This window comes from Mastigoproctus giganteus, chromosome 6, assembly GCF_048544385.1.
Source record: "Mastigoproctus giganteus isolate SK-2022 chromosome 6, ASM4854438v1, whole genome shotgun sequence".
Classification (NCBI taxonomy): Eukaryota; Metazoa; Arthropoda; class Arachnida; order Uropygi; family Thelyphonidae; genus Mastigoproctus; species Mastigoproctus giganteus.
This window is the reverse complement of record NC_143580.1, coordinates 154,053,034-154,068,807: the sequence shown is the minus strand read 5'-3', so window position 1 is coordinate 154,068,807 and position 15,774 is coordinate 154,053,034. Positions and strand designations below refer to the sequence as shown.

General features: G+C 37.9%; 1 protein-coding gene across 8 annotated transcripts in view; it reads left to right on the top strand.

Moving 5' to 3' along the window:
• The window catches only part of LOC150084664 (signal-induced proliferation-associated 1-like protein 2), a 585,655-nt gene that overhangs the window by 280,521 nt on the left and 289,360 nt on the right, over positions 1-15,774 (top strand). For all 8 annotated transcript variants that reach the window (XM_090376537.1, XM_090376543.1, XM_090376536.1 and 5 more), the window contains 2 exons: positions 1,028-1,122; positions 6,943-7,088. In XM_090376537.1, the coding sequence (XP_090232663.1) occupies positions 1,028-1,122; positions 6,943-7,088 (241 nt within the window). The remainder of the gene's footprint in view (positions 1-1,027; positions 1,123-6,942; positions 7,089-15,774) is intronic.

Below are 15,774 nucleotides of genomic sequence, written 5' to 3'. Positions count from 1 at the left end.
GAGTTCTAGAAATACTTCTAGCCACAGGAGAAGAGAATGGCTTCTTGTAGAGAATAAAAATTAGATAATTGGTAAGTTGTATTTTAAATTTCTTATGAAGTCATTCTTGGCATTTTCTAGCCATACTTCACATATTACAAACTCTCTCAGGTTGTTAGTATCTTTGTGAGAGACACATTAATATTATAAAGTACATGCAAACCCCAAATGCTCCTGAACCATTCTAGTGGCATATATGATGACTGAAATGACTAAGGTTATATATACTGCATTATAGCATCCCATTAATTCCTCATTAATTGAGGAAATGCATAATGTTTTATAAGCTGTAATTGATTCAGTATAGTCAATTTTAATTAATTGCAAAAAGTGGCCATATCGATTTGGGCTTGCAATGTACATGTTAACTCTTGCACTTGATTGCTGCTTAAGAGGACATGACCGCAACTTGAATGGTCAGATGTTAAGTATGGAGTTATTCAGCAGCATATTTTTCTGTTTCATATAGAACTTCTGTAATCTCTCTCTCTCTGAATAAGCACTTAATCAGATATAAGATATTATAAGAGAAACACAAAATTAAGTGAGCAGAAAGAGGGTGTGGAGGGAAAGGACACATGGAAAAAAGAAATAGTATTATACTGATAGAATAAATAAATAATTCTTATTGTACAGCATGTTCTATAACTCTGGAATGACAAGCTATCATATATTATTATTTTATTTTATTTTATTTATTATTATTTTTTTGTTTTTGTTTTTGTTGCAGTTTTGATTGATGGCACTGAATACAAGTGAATATGCAGAAGTAATCAAAATACGTTAAACACAAAATGTAAATATGGTTCATCACACATCATTCATGAGAAATGGTTCCCAATTTCCCATTCTGTTAATTTCCTGTGGTTCCAGACTTATTGAAACCCACCATTGTAAAAAAATACCCAAGATACTTTTTTATTATTATGCTGCATCCTGTTCATTTTTAACATTTCATTTTTTTTTTTTTTTCTCCTATTATTTTTAGCCATATTATCATTTGGTGGGAAAAAAAAGGAACGTAGTCGCCCTAGGTTCATTCCAGAAAGCATTATACAAGGTGCTCTTGCATGGCAAGTTCAAGTAAGTTATTATTCATATTGGAAGTTTTAGCATTAGCATTAGTATAGGCATATGATGCAGGAAAGCAAGCTTATACAGCATCAGCCCCCATCCCCCCCAAAAAAAACCCCTTCCCATTTCGCCCATCCATTCACTCCAAAAGTTTGTCTAGTTCTGCCTTCAATTTAGTTAAGCTTTCAAATTCTATGACTGATGGAAGCTTGTTCCAGCAATCAACCACCCACTGGCTAAAGGCAAATTTCCTCACATCTATTCTACAACTGAATTTCCTCAATTTGAATTTATGCCCTTCCAGGTGTGTAATCTGAGCAAGAGGAAGAATCCTATCAGCATGAGCTTGCTCAACTCATTCAAGGCCTTACACAGCTCAATCAAATCACCTCGCAGGTGCTTAGTCTCCAGATGTTGCAATTTACAGAACTTTTTAAGCCTTTCTTGGTAAGAGGACCCATTCGTTCCCCTCGGCGCTTCCGGAGCCAGGTGGGCAGGAGCAGCAGTGCGTAGCACACGTTTCTTGATTAGACCGGGGTTCGAGCCCGTGACCACCAAATACAGAGGATGTGGAAAGGTCAGGAAATGACCACCGCATATTCCTGGAGCAATATGGCCTGAGTTGCTAATGCTCCTAAAAACCAAATAACAACAACATCGTTCCCCTCACCAATCTTGGACCATTCTCTGTATTTGCTCAAGCAACTCTATCTTAAATGAGGCCTCGAGACCTGTATGCAGTACTCAAGCCATGGTCTGACCATTGCCTTATACAAAGTGATAATCACCTCCTTTTCTCTACTAGCAACATTCCTGTATATCATTGACAAGACCCCATGACCTGCTCTGGCAGCCTGTCTGCACTGTTCAGAAAACTTCATATCTGACTGCACAATTACCCCAAGGACTTTTTCATTCTCCACTTCCCTGAATGTGTTTCTGCACATTTGGTACATTATTTTGGGCAGTACTTCACATTTGTCAATGTTTACCTTCAGTTTCCATCTCTCAGCCCATCTGCTCAATTTTACTAGGTCCTTCGTATCATTTGAAGACTTGGACATCAAGCCTGATATACTTTCATCAATATCTTTGATAAAGAAAACAACAATGGGGCCAACACTGAACCCCGGGGAACTCCATTAATAACACTAGTCCACGAAGAGCAGTGTCCATTTATTACCACTCTCTGTCTTCAACCATCCATTTATCCATAGCAGCAACTTGCCCTTAATGCCTTACTGCTCCAATTTTGTACTTTACTCTTCTATGTGTAACAGTATCAAAAACTTTCCCAAAATCCAATTATATGTTATCAAAATAATTTTTTCCATTCAGTTCCTTTGTGATCACATCATGGTATCCAATCAAATTGGTAAGTCAAGACTTCCCTTTAACAAATCCATGCTATGTCTGAATTATAACTGCAGTCTTATCTAGATGTTCCTGCAGTGCTTCTTTAACCAGTGACTGTTATTTTCCCCAGAATAGAAGTGAAATTAACAGGTCTGTAAATACTCATGTCTCCCTTTGATCCACCTTTGTGAATTGGTGACACATTTGTACATCTCCAGTGCATGGGGGTTCGATTCCCGCCTCGGGCTTGGATCACAGTAAAAAATGCAAACATTTTGGGAGGTGTATTATGGCCATAGAAGCTGATGCGCCAACAACTAACAAAAAAAAAAAGAAAAAAAAAGTCCATGGGAACCTCCCCTGAGTCCAAGGATGCTCTCACAATCATGGCTAAAGGTTTGCTTATTTCTTTTGCTGTGTCCTTTAATATAACTGGATAGGTCCCAACCGCCCCAAGTGCCTTTTTATGTTTAACTTCAAGAATTTCTCCTCCACTTTGCTCTCAGTTATTACAAAATCCTTTAGCTCCCTGTTACAATCTGATAAACTTCTGGTATTGTCAATCCTGAATATCTCCTTGTGTGAATGTAGATGCAAAATACTCATTCAGTTTGTCAGCTACTTGAGCAGGATCATCAACAGTTGAACCATCGATATCAAGTGGACCAATCAGTTTTATCTTCTTCCTTGTAGAGTTAACATAAGTAAACAAGGTTTGTTGTTTTTCTTTGCGTCCTTTGCTAAAGATTTCTTGTAATCTGCCTTTGCTTGAATAACCTGCTTTGTAATTTGATTTCAGACTAGTTCTATATACCCTAGGCTTTTGTGTTGCCTGATAATTTATATGCATCTCATACATTTTTCTTCTCTGCCACAAGTCTCATTAGTTCATGTGACATCCATTTAGGCCTAAACCTTGAACAGTATTTCTTAGTTGGTATGAAAAGCCTAGTAGTTTCCAAGATTAATTCTTTGAATATTTCCCATTTAGAATTTACTGTTGGTAACATCATGAGTTGGTCCCACTGTATAGAATTTAAAAACTCTCTGAGATCACCATGGTCACCTTTACAAAAGGAAAAACCCTTCCCTTTACCCCTGACTCTAGTTACATTTTCGTGTAAATCCAACATCAGTACACTGTGATCACTGCCACCTAGTGGTTCCTTTTTCTGCAGATTGTTAATGCATGAATAATCACTGCTGATAATCAGATCAAGAGTATTACTCCCTCTGGTTAGCCTCTCGAACATGCTGCTGTAGAAAACAATCATCCAGTAAATCCAAAAAAGTCTTGCTAGTGTGCGAGTAAACGACTCAGAAGTTCCAGTCAGTATCTGGGAAGTTAAAATCCCCCTATTATGAGACAATCTGATTTACTGGCCCACTCTATTTCTCCGTACAGTTGTTCATTATACTCATCAGAATCATTAGGTAGGCTTATAACACATGCCTAGCCGACCGGGCTAGCCAGGTGGGTAAGGTGCCTGCCTGGCAACCCAAAGGTCGCGGGTTTGAATCCCACCTCGGGCTTGGATCAAAGTACTGCAAAAACCTTGGGAGGTGCACTATGGCCACAGAAGCCGATGCGCCAACTACAAAAAAAAAAAAAAAAACCCCACAATTTTGCTTTCCCTGTGCTTGTCACACCGAACTGATTCAATTGCACTGTCCACCCATGTCAACTGGATTCCTTAGGTTTTGTGTGTTTCTTAACTAACAGCATAACCTCTCCTCCCTGCCTATCCTGTCTATCCTTTCTGTACACATTGTACTCCCCAAATTCCAATTCTGCGTTCTGTTTATCTGTGTAACACTACATCTCTGATATCCCAACAATATCTGCCTTTGATGTCTTGACCAGCAACTCAAATTCATCAAATTTATTTACTAAACTTTATATTTTATATTTGGATCATTTAGACAGATTTCTGAAGTCTCCTTAAAATAGGACCAATAGAAATGCTGCTTTTTTTGTAAAATTTTGAATTATCTCTCTAGATAAATGGAGATATATTTCAAGATGTTGGACATTACGTGATAAGGATAGTGATGTCAGCACAAAATTTTCGGGCGCCTCAGTAGCCAGGTGGGCAGGAACACCAGTGCGTAGTACATGCTTCTTGATTAGACTGCGGTTCGAGCCCATGACCACCAAATACGGAGAATGTGGAAAGGTCAGGGAATGACCACCACATATCCCCAGAGCAATATGGCCTTAGTTGCTAATGCTCCTAAAAGCCAAATAACAACATAACAAAATTTTCAGGGTGTATTCTCTTAGTTCCTGGGAAGGTTTTAGGAGGAGTATGATTTCACACCTACCTACAGGAAATCTATATCAGCTTTGCCAGTTCTGGTGAACTTTGACGACTGATTACAATTCACCCAATTCTGCAAAGCCCACTTTTCCAGCCATTTCCTCCAAACAGTATTGTGCAGTTGCTGCAGAACTATTTTTGTGCTTGGCCATGTGGGACAAATTCATCATGAACAGGCCCCCATCAGACAAAAAATACAATTGATAGATACAATTAAAAATTGATAGAGATTTTGCCTTGCTTTTTTGGCCATTGGAGAAGACAGTCTTCCATTCACAGGACATGTTGATAAAGCTCTTGTCATGCAAGAACTTAATACTGTCTATGATCACCAGTAAGGATGCGAGGCACAAACCCAATGGAAACATATTGCATTCTCAAATGGTACTTTAATATTAATTTCACTAGCAAGATAGTTAAAAATCAGTCACTCCTGATCAGATCATGAACACAAGCAATCAAATTATTGGTTTTTGAAGTTGGTGATTGTCCTTCTGTATAAGGCAATGGTTAGGCCATGCCTTGAGTACTGCGTACAGGTCTGGAGGCCTCAGAGGATGCCAAGAGTGAGGATTATCCCTGATGGACAAGTGGCCCTCTTAAGCTTTGCTAATCACTGAAAAATATTTGAATGACTCATAGCATTTTCTCTGAAAGCTGTTTCTAACATCTCATGAGTTTCTCCTGAAACACTTTTCTGTAATTTGAAACAAACTTTGATGCTCAGTTAAATTACTTTTTAAAATGCAATGAAACACATTAAACATGTATTCAACATTCTCTAATTCACACTGACTGCAGATAAATGGGTGGTTCATGCATTACTTTATCTAGATGTGTCAATCTAGACAAACTATACCAATAACTGAATAAACATGAAAAATTGCAACTTGCTATGATACGTAATTTCAATATATAATACTTGGGCTGCAAAAGTAAGATTGACAGAAAATTTATAGTCTGTTTTTAGAGTCTGGTGTGGGTTTGTCCAATTTTGATTCTGTATCTCCCCTCCCCCCACCCCACAGAGAGAGAGAGAGAGAGAGAGAGAGAGAGAGAGAGAGAGAGAGAGAGAGAGATAGATTTTTACTGGAGCTTTGTATAAAAAAGTAATGCTAACAGGGTTAACTCGTCTATTCTTTTCAATCCTCCCCTCACGCAAAACAAAAAAAAGAAAGAAAAAAAAAAAAAAAATCCAACAACCACACAATACTGTTCTCACTATACCATGGGCACAACATGAAGTTTTTAAACATGTATTGAGTATTGTCTGTCCTTCCATTCATCTGCATATAACTTGATTCTCAGAAAATGGGTTTTCATAAAATTTTATATTTGAGTTCTTCAGAAAGATTTGTCAAGCCCTCCCAAGTTTTGTTAAAATGAACCAACAAAAATCTGACTTTTTCGATTTTTCGTAAAATTTTGAGTTTCCTTTCAGATCTTTCAGCATTACTTGATATGAAAAGTCAAATCAACGATAAATTTCAAGGGCATGTATGTTCTCTTAGTCTTTGGGAAGGTTTTAGGAATAAGTACGGTTTTCAGAAGTTTGAACATTATTCAAGAAGAAAAATTCAAATTTTCATCATATGTTTAGTTGATTCTTGAGAAGCTTTCAAGGCTAGTTAAACAATTTTGCAGCTCCCAGTCCTACTCCGCCCCAAAACAGTTGTGTATATTTTAGGCATTACTCAAGAAGCACAACAGCAAATATTTTTAGTCATTTTGGCACAGAAATATTTTGATAAGTTTGAAACAGCAGGTCAGATCCTTTTCAAAATTATAGAACTTTTTTTTTTAGAATATTCTTCTGGACCTTAGTAACAAATTCAATATCAGTAGGTTCACCAATTCCCCCCCCCCACTCAAAAGGAACTTATAAGCAGTTCCTCTTGGTAAACACTTCTTTACTACAGCATGAGAGGTTTTTATGCTATTTGATAATCGAACATGCCTGAAATGACATAATGCATACATTAACTTGTATTCTCACATATTCAGGAACAGTACATATGTGTATTTTTGATAGTGCTTAAAATTTATAAATGAAAACAATTGTGTTAAGGGGACTATGTGAAGATGATTAATGGGATGATTTTTTTTGAATTCTGAATCTGATATTCATAAAATATAATTATCATTTTAACAGGTTGAAGATTTTGGTCAGTCCATAGTTGTAGATTGTCTTCTTGGTATTTCAGTTGACACTATAGTGTTGATTGATGAAAATAGCAGAGACGTCATATTTGTGTGCCCTTGTATATCTGTCATTGGCTGGTCATCCCATACAAGCAGGTAATTATATAATTTTTTTTCCCTCAGTCAAACTATTCTGATCATCTTATAACAAAAAAGGTTGTGTTTGTAAATTTCTAAATGCAATATTGGAGAAAAATATTTGGCAAAATCTAAGCAGAGGTGAGTGGACAATGTTGTCAGACATCCAACAGCATTGACAATTTTGTTGTGTGTGTGTGTGTGTTTGTTTTTTCTTTTTCCTGTTTAATACTGAGAGGTTTTTAGAGGACTGCTCACATACAACGTTTTCACGTGGACAACTTTATCGAGAGTGTGATTCATGCATGGCAAATTGCAGTTTTGACAGTCGATGGTTTCACAAGTGCACTGTCAACTTCTAGCTGTAAATTAGAAATAAAAATTTTTTGTTATTCCTATTTTTTTAACCTACCTGGAAAACATAATGGTTTCATTAGTAATAGATGATAATTAAAAGTACATTGTTACACAGCATGAAATTATTTTTAAGGTATTTATTGAAATGTTACCACTGCATTATACACATCTTTTGGAAACTTTGAGTTTATGATGAACATTTTCCTGAGGCCTACTGAGGGTCAGAAAGCAGAGAATAAAAAAAAATTATAAATGCATTAATGGTGGATAATTGGAGGTTGAGACTAGTTTATATAAAACATGAAATAATACTAAATTAATAAATAAATTTTCTGTTTATACTCCGGGATGACCAAACGGTCAGAGGAGTTCTCAAGATAGAGAGAATACAAGAAATAGCACTGTATTGAGCAGTCATGTGCTTGAACCCCGGTCAGTTAAGGCACATGTACCCATGCACCCGCACGCCTGACCTAAGGCTATGGCAGCCTTATAACCGAAGTGAAGGCCGGGGGAGGGGGGGCAGAAATGAATTTCACATTTGTTAACCAGTCAGGCTGATTTGTACATTCACAAATGTTCTGTTAAGGAAACTCAGTATGCCTGAACTGGAGGTTCAAGGAGCCAACTACAAAGGCAACTATTTAGCCTTCTCTTAAACTTGTAAGCACTGGGATTCTGATTTAAAAAAAAAAAAAAAAAAAAAAAAAAAATCTGAAGCAGAAAATAAAAAACTGCTTCACACACACAGGAGTGAGAACACATCTATAAACTATGTCAAAATGGTATGTACACCGAAGCTACCCAGAGATTTCACTTGGTATTAACCTAACTTCTCAGCTCTAAGCTTGTCATTGAGAATTTTCCCTTCAAGTTCCCCTTAATTGTAAATGGGCTTGGCTTGATCACTGCTTCCATCAAATTCACACACCTTAAAATATCAGGCAGCAGATGGAATTAATAATTTTTAATTCAGTTTTAATTACCACCTGTTTCACTTAACAACCCCACCATTTAAAATGGAAAGCCAAGGTTCTATTAAGAATCTGATTTTCCTTATGGATACTTTTGAAAATTTAGGTCACTATGAAACCATCCAAGATCCCCACATGGAAGGAGACATAGATATTGTACATGTCATATCATCTTTGTCATAACAACGATAAAAAAAAAAAAAAAAAAAAAAAAATCACAAGCAGAAAACTAAAAAGCAGTCAGATTTGGCTTCTACCTTTAAATTGAAATAATGCATAACATAAAAAAATGGAAACATGCAAAGTCTTTTGTAACAGCACTGATATCTATGATTTAATTAACCATTATAATCCTGACAGCATCTGCTTAAAGAAACATAGTTTACATTTCCAAGTATCCCACTCAATACAAAATTATGCTGTATTTTAGAAAGACAGATATATTAAAAAATAGTGTTCTTGTAGGGGTACCTTTACTTCTTGTTTGAAATACTTCCTTGCATCCTTGTTCACAACTCTTTGGATGCTCTTAAGTGTATAGTATTACTTTAACACTTCACCCCTCGATGTGGGCACTTGTGCATTGTGAGGGGACTTGCCAGTGATACTGCTGTTGGTCCTCCTGATTAGCGCCACTGGGATCCAGTGCTCACAGCCTAGGTTCCAGGCTAACATCAGTGGCATCTAGCGTGTTTGCAGTGTGCTGTGAACCTTGGAAATTTGTAACGGAGGATCCTGGTGGTTGAGGGGGCCCAGCTTCAACACATCATTTTGGCCCCTGCTTCGACAATCTGGGTGGACCTGGATGGCTCAGCTAGGATTAATTGACCCTTCCAGGCCAGTGGGTTTGCCTGGAAGGGTCAATCATGTCAATGCCATGCCCCTACCCTCATGGTCCAAGGGACAGGATTCAGGCTGGCAGTGGTGTGGATATGATTTCTGGGTATCCCTGGCATCCCACTCCTGAGCGCTTTTATTGCTTGCCAGGTAGTGCTTGTTTCTTTGGGCTCTATGGTGGGTGGGGAGCCTAGCCACTGAACAAACACAAACATTATTATGAATCCTGATAAAATTATTTCTTCTGGGGGAGGCCCCAACCTGGTCCCTAACTGAAAACAAAAATTCAGAAACAAATACCATTGCAGCAAAGAGACCACAAACTGAAATTCTCTCAGGTCGCATTCCCAGATTTCTCTTGTATTCAAACACTGAGAAACCAATTGGAAAAATGTCATCTTTTTTCATTCAGAAGGGTTTAGAGGGATTAGCAGGTTCCTCTAAATCAGTTAAGAGGCTTCGTTCTGGGGACCTTTTAATTGAAACAAAAAATGACAGACCCTCTGAGCTACTCCGAATAACATCAATCAGAGGAATACCAGTTATCACGACACCACACAGAACTTTAAATTCATCAAAAGGTATCACCTCAGAGGCAGAGATTGGGGAACCCCTGGTGCCATCAGACAATTAACAGTGGGACCTCCTTGAGGTTACTGAGGAGGAAATCCTATCCGAACTAAAGCCACAGGGAGTGATAGATGTTAAAAGAATTTCATTGCGTAAGGTTGGGAAGTCAGTACTAACGAGGAACCTCTTCCTTACATTTAATATGCTGTCTCCAAATTCAATAAAAGCAGCACACGTAAATTGCAGTGTAAGGCCATGTATTCCAAACCCATTGTGTTGTTCTTAATGCCAAAAATAAGGGCATTTACAGATGGCCTGTCATGGAGCACATTCCTGTGTTTGGTGCAGTGCAAATGACCATGAAAGCAATGCATGTAAAGCCACCAAACCTACTTGTGTTGATGGTGGGCACCCTGCATGCTCAAGGGCATGCCATCAGTGGAAACAAGAAAAGCAGATATAGTGACACAAGGCAGAGCTTAATATTCCTTAATATTAGGAGGCGAGGAAACTGGTAATGCCAGTAAGTAGTAATAAACCCACATACAGTGGCAGACAAAAAACTGCATCACTTGTGAATTTTGCAAATAATGTGTTTTGTGCTGCATTGTGGGTTGCAGAAATGTTCAAAATGCATTTGTTAGATGGGATATATATGTATCTCTGTGAATGAAATCCAATAAAAAGACTCCACCTAGTATACTAATTGCCATAAATATTTTCCCAAAGGATAAAATGCATAATTAATCGAAATATAAGAAATCATGCAAATGGCAATCACGACAACCAAACAAACATTTTATTGCATTCACATGTACAAACTGAAATTACAAGTTAACGTAATAGTATTATCTACTGTAAATCAGCAAAATAAGTCCTCAATATTTTGTTGTTCCTCCTCGAGTTGCAATTACAGTATTGCAACGACCTGGCATAGAGTTAATCAACTTCTGGATATACGGTTGCCCAATTTCGTGGTACCACACCCTTACAATACTCTCCTGCAGCTGAATCTTACTTGTTGGCTTCTTCTGAGCAATTTTAGAAAACATTATGTACCAGCAATTTTTCAATAGGGTTCAGATCTGGATTGTTGCCGGGCCAGTCCAACACTGTAATGCCAGCATTTCTGAGGTATGACTGCAACTTAAGGGAGAAAAATGAGGGGAAACATTGGTGTAAGTATGTTTTAAGCCTTGTGAGACAAGAAGACAAACTCATCATTAAATCTAAATAGCATAAAACTTAACCAGTTTTGCTGTGTGGCAAGGTGCTGAGTCCTGTTGAAAAATGCAGTTTTGGACGTCTGCATGACGATTCCTAATAACAGGTTTCAGGCACTCCTCCAAGATAGCAGTGTAGGTTTCTCCATTCAGTGTTCTGTTAATAAACTTAATTCGCCTCATCCCTTTGCTTGTTATGCATCTCCAGACCATCTGACCGGCGAGGAACTTCATCGGTGTTATGCAGTCAGGATGGTATGCCTCCGATTTTAGTCTTCTGACCTATCGCTTCCCATTCGAGCTATGCAGGTTGAATTTTAATTTTTCAGAAAAGATGATGGTGTCCCATTGCTTTTTTGTCCATGAAACATTCGTTTTAGCCCAAGCAAGTCACTTCTTCCTCATTTGTTGGGTCAACAACGGCTTCTTCTTGGGCCGATAGACATGCAGACCACATTCTGTCTTTGGATAGTTTGTGCACTTGTTTCAACACCAGAGGTCATCTCAAAGTCCAATTTTAGATCAGGAGCACTAGCATGGTGATTACACCATACTAGTGCTCCTGATCAAACATATCTTATGTTTCACTACAAATGTTACTTTTTTTTAAGGTAATCCAGTTTTTTTGTCTGCTATTGTATGTGCAGAAAGTTACAGAAAATCAATCTGTTGGAATTCAAATAGATATAACAGTTCCATCAAAAGAATCTTTTGCTCCCATTTCACGCTACATGCTGAACACTCAAAAGCCAGTTCAAAACACTCAGTCAGCTACTGCTCCCATATTGATACCACCTACTGCTCCACTTTTATCTAAACAAAATATTATGTAGGAAACAAAAAACCTGCTTCGCTGCCCGTGGCAAATGAAAAAAAATGGAGAAAGGGGTGAAGGAAACAAATGAAGATGCAGTCTTGGAACTTTTTGCAGACAACAATATGGACACTGAACAACATCCAGTGTTTCCCAAAAAGGATAAATCCAAGACTGGGAAACTAAAGCCCTCAGCCTTTCGGAAGTCCACAGATGGACCCACCAAATCTAAGTAATGTCCACTTTCAAATTTCTGCAGTGGAACTGCTATGATTTCTGTTGAAATAGTGGATTCCTCTGTAAGAATAAGCCAATGTGTTTCTGCTCATAGGCAACATTTTTTTTTTTTTTGGCTGATGCTGAATAAGCTTGCTTTCTTGCATCATATGCCTCTACTAATGCTAATGCTAACATATTTAAAGGCAAATGAGGACCCTCATATGCATAGCTGTTCTATCATCTGGAAAGACAGAACTGGGGATAGACCTACCCACGGAGGAGTTATCCTTGTGGGTAACCACGCTCCCCCCCCCCTTTCAAACTATGCCACTCACTACTAATTTAGAGGCCATAGCCATACATTTTTCAGTAGAGTTTCTTGTAACTATCTGTTCAATCTATTTGTCACCTGGGAACGACCTCTCCCAGGCATACCTTGATGATCTCATTAGGCAATTGCCATCCCCTTTTCTGCTACTAGAGGGTTTTAATGGAAACAGTACTCTGTGGGGTAGTGCTAACATTAATAGAAGGGGTCGGATTATAGATCATTATACATTTAGCAGGGCCAATGATCTGGCCCTGCTAAATGTGGGACATATCTTTTTTCGTGTGTGCTTGCCTGTACATTTACTGTGATTGATCTCTCTATATGCTCCCCCTTCCTATTTGTACGATGCCTCCGTAGCCAGGTGCAGCAGTGCGTAGCACACGCGTATTGATTAGACCGGGGTTTGAGACCATGACCATCGAATACGGAGGATGCGGAAAGGTCAGGGAATGACTACCGCATATCCCTGGAGCAATATGGCCTTAGTTGATAATGCTCCTAAAAACCAAATAACAAACAAATCCTCTTTGTACATGGGAAGCTGAAGACAGCCTTTACGGTAGTGATCACTTCTCCGCAATATTCACCCTATGCAATGGTAGACCATGCCACCCAATACTACAGTGGAAGATTGGTCATGCTGAATGGAATACCTTTGAAGATCTGGCATTGGTTGATACCATCACAGTCAGTAAAGAGCCAGTTAATGACACAGTAAAGCACATTACAGACACTGTTGTCCCTGGAGTGGCAACTGCAATTCTGAAGCCATCAACTTGGTTTCCATCATTTCTGAAACCATGGTGGAGGCACCTCCGTAGCCAGGTGGGCAGGAGCAGCAGTGCACACGCTTCTTGATTAGACTGGAGTTCGAGCCCGTGACCACCAAATACGGAAGATGTGGAAAGGTCAGGGAATGACCACCACATATCCCTGGAGCAATATGGCCTTTGTTGCTAATGCTCCTAAAAACCAAATAACAACAACAATTAACAATCCTAGAACAATGAAAAATTTATAGTAAGTCTTAAAGTTCCATATCAATTGCTCAAATTAATAATATAGCAACGGCTTATTATTATCAGTACTCACCTCAATTATCCATGTGTTATCATATTGAAGTTATAACAAAGGTTATAAGCGTCAGTTTTCTGGAATAATTAATGTCAGACCTCTTCCAGATAGCCAAATTTTCTGGATAATCGAACATAAGGTAAGTTTAAATAAATACTGTTATGATGTATTAAGGTAAAAGAAAAAGACTAAATATTGTGAAAAAAAAACCGAATTTATTTAATTAAAAAAAAAATAATAATAGTAACTTACACATAAAAATTTGTACATTTATACGTATGTATATTCGGATAGGTATTTTACTGCAAATTTTATGTAGAAAAAAATTTAAAGGAAATTTTAAAATGTCATTGTTTTTTTTGTTTGTTGCGACTTTTTTTTTTTTTTTTGCTACTAAATCTCTAGTTTCTTAACAATATCACTGATTATATCACATTCTTCCTGTTTTTTGCCCATTTTAGTGCTGTTTCTTTCCGTTGACCTTTTATTGTAAAAAATTGAGAAAAATAATAAATTGTGCAGTTTCGGGCTGATATTATTCTTACCGAATCTGAAGCTAAACTAAACATAATATGAAATGAAGAGAACAAAATATGCCATGGAAAATTGGGTTCCACGGAAGCGAATGTCTAAACTCTATCACCCATGGTATCCTAATCCAACACTTCAACAGATATATGAAGTAAAAAAAAAAAAAAAACCCAGATAGAAATACTCTCATAACATAATAAACATTTGTCTCAAATACTACCATTAATAATAATAATAAAAAAAAAAAAGAAAAGAAAAAATCAGCCTTTGAAATTATTCTGGATAACTGACTTTCGGATAACCGACGTTCTACTGTAATTAAAAGTAGAAAAGTTGAACTATATTGTAATTTAAGATTACACCTGGAGGAAGAAGTGCACGGCCCATTTCCCCTGTTGTAATCTATATAATCAATATGTAAACAAAAAAACTAAATTCTTAAAAGTTATTGTATAAGAGTCCAAGAGTCCAAATGATAAACTTTCGAAGTATTCATCAGCAGTTGGCTCAAGGTGTAAGCTAAGACGGAGTTTAAAAAAGGAGTCCTGAGTCTCCATGATGCATTGCTTAGACACATGGGAATTTGATATGCGTAAGACTCCATATTGGAGAAAGACTAACTTGTAATTTTGTATTTAATATTCTAAGTGAAGCGTTACAATAGAATCATTCTGTTACTAGTGTTTCGTATTTAAGTATTTTATAATTAGACTTTAATTTAATTCGGTTTCAAAATGAAATTTTTGAGCAGATTTATGGACTCCCTATGGGATTAGGTATTTCAACACCTGTTTCCAAGATTTACCTGGCTGCAGTTGAAAGTCAAATACAAAGACAGGGTTCTCCTGTCTTGGATGACAACTCATTGAATTAGCATTAGTGGAGGCAAACGATGCAAGAAAGAAAGTTTATGCAGCATCAGCCAAAAAAATAAAAACCTTTCCCATTTCACCCCTCCATTCGTTCCAAATGTATGTCCAGCTCAGCCCTAAATTTATTTAGGCTATCAACTTCCACAACAAAAGATGGAAGTCTGTTCCACCAATCAACCACCCTCCGGCTGATTGAATCTATGCCCCCATTAGGTTCTTAATATGAGCAAGAGGAAGAATCCCATCAGCATTCAGCTTGCTTAGCCCATTCAAGGCCTTATACACCTCAATCAGATCACTTCACAGGTGCTGCAATTTGCAGAACTCAAGCCTTTCTTGGTACCCCTTTGTTCCCCTCACCAACCTGCCCTTCTTTGTACTCGTTCTGGCAACTCTACATCCTTCCTAAAATGAGGATTCCTGACCTGTACACAGTACTCTAGGTGTGGCCTGACCATTGCCTTCTACAACGAGATGATCACCTCCCTGTCCCTGCTAGCAAAATTCTTATTTATCATTGACAAAACTCCATGACTTGCCCTGGCAGCCTGTCTGCACTGCTCGCTGAGTGTAGTACCACACTCAGCAAGTCGAAATTGAAGTTTAACATTTGTCAATGTTAAACTTCAGTTTCCACTTCTTGTCCCATTTGCCCAACTTATCTAGATCCAGTTGGAGTAGCTTACTGTCGTTAACAACCCTGCCAACCTTTGTATCCTCTGCAAACTCGGACATTAATCCTGATATACCTTCATCAATATCATTGATGAACACACAAAACAACAATGGGCACATCACCGAATGCTGGGGAACTCCACTAATAACATTTGTCCACGAAGAGCAGTGTCCATTTATTACCACTCAACCATCCCTTTATCCATTGTAGCAACTTACCCTTAATG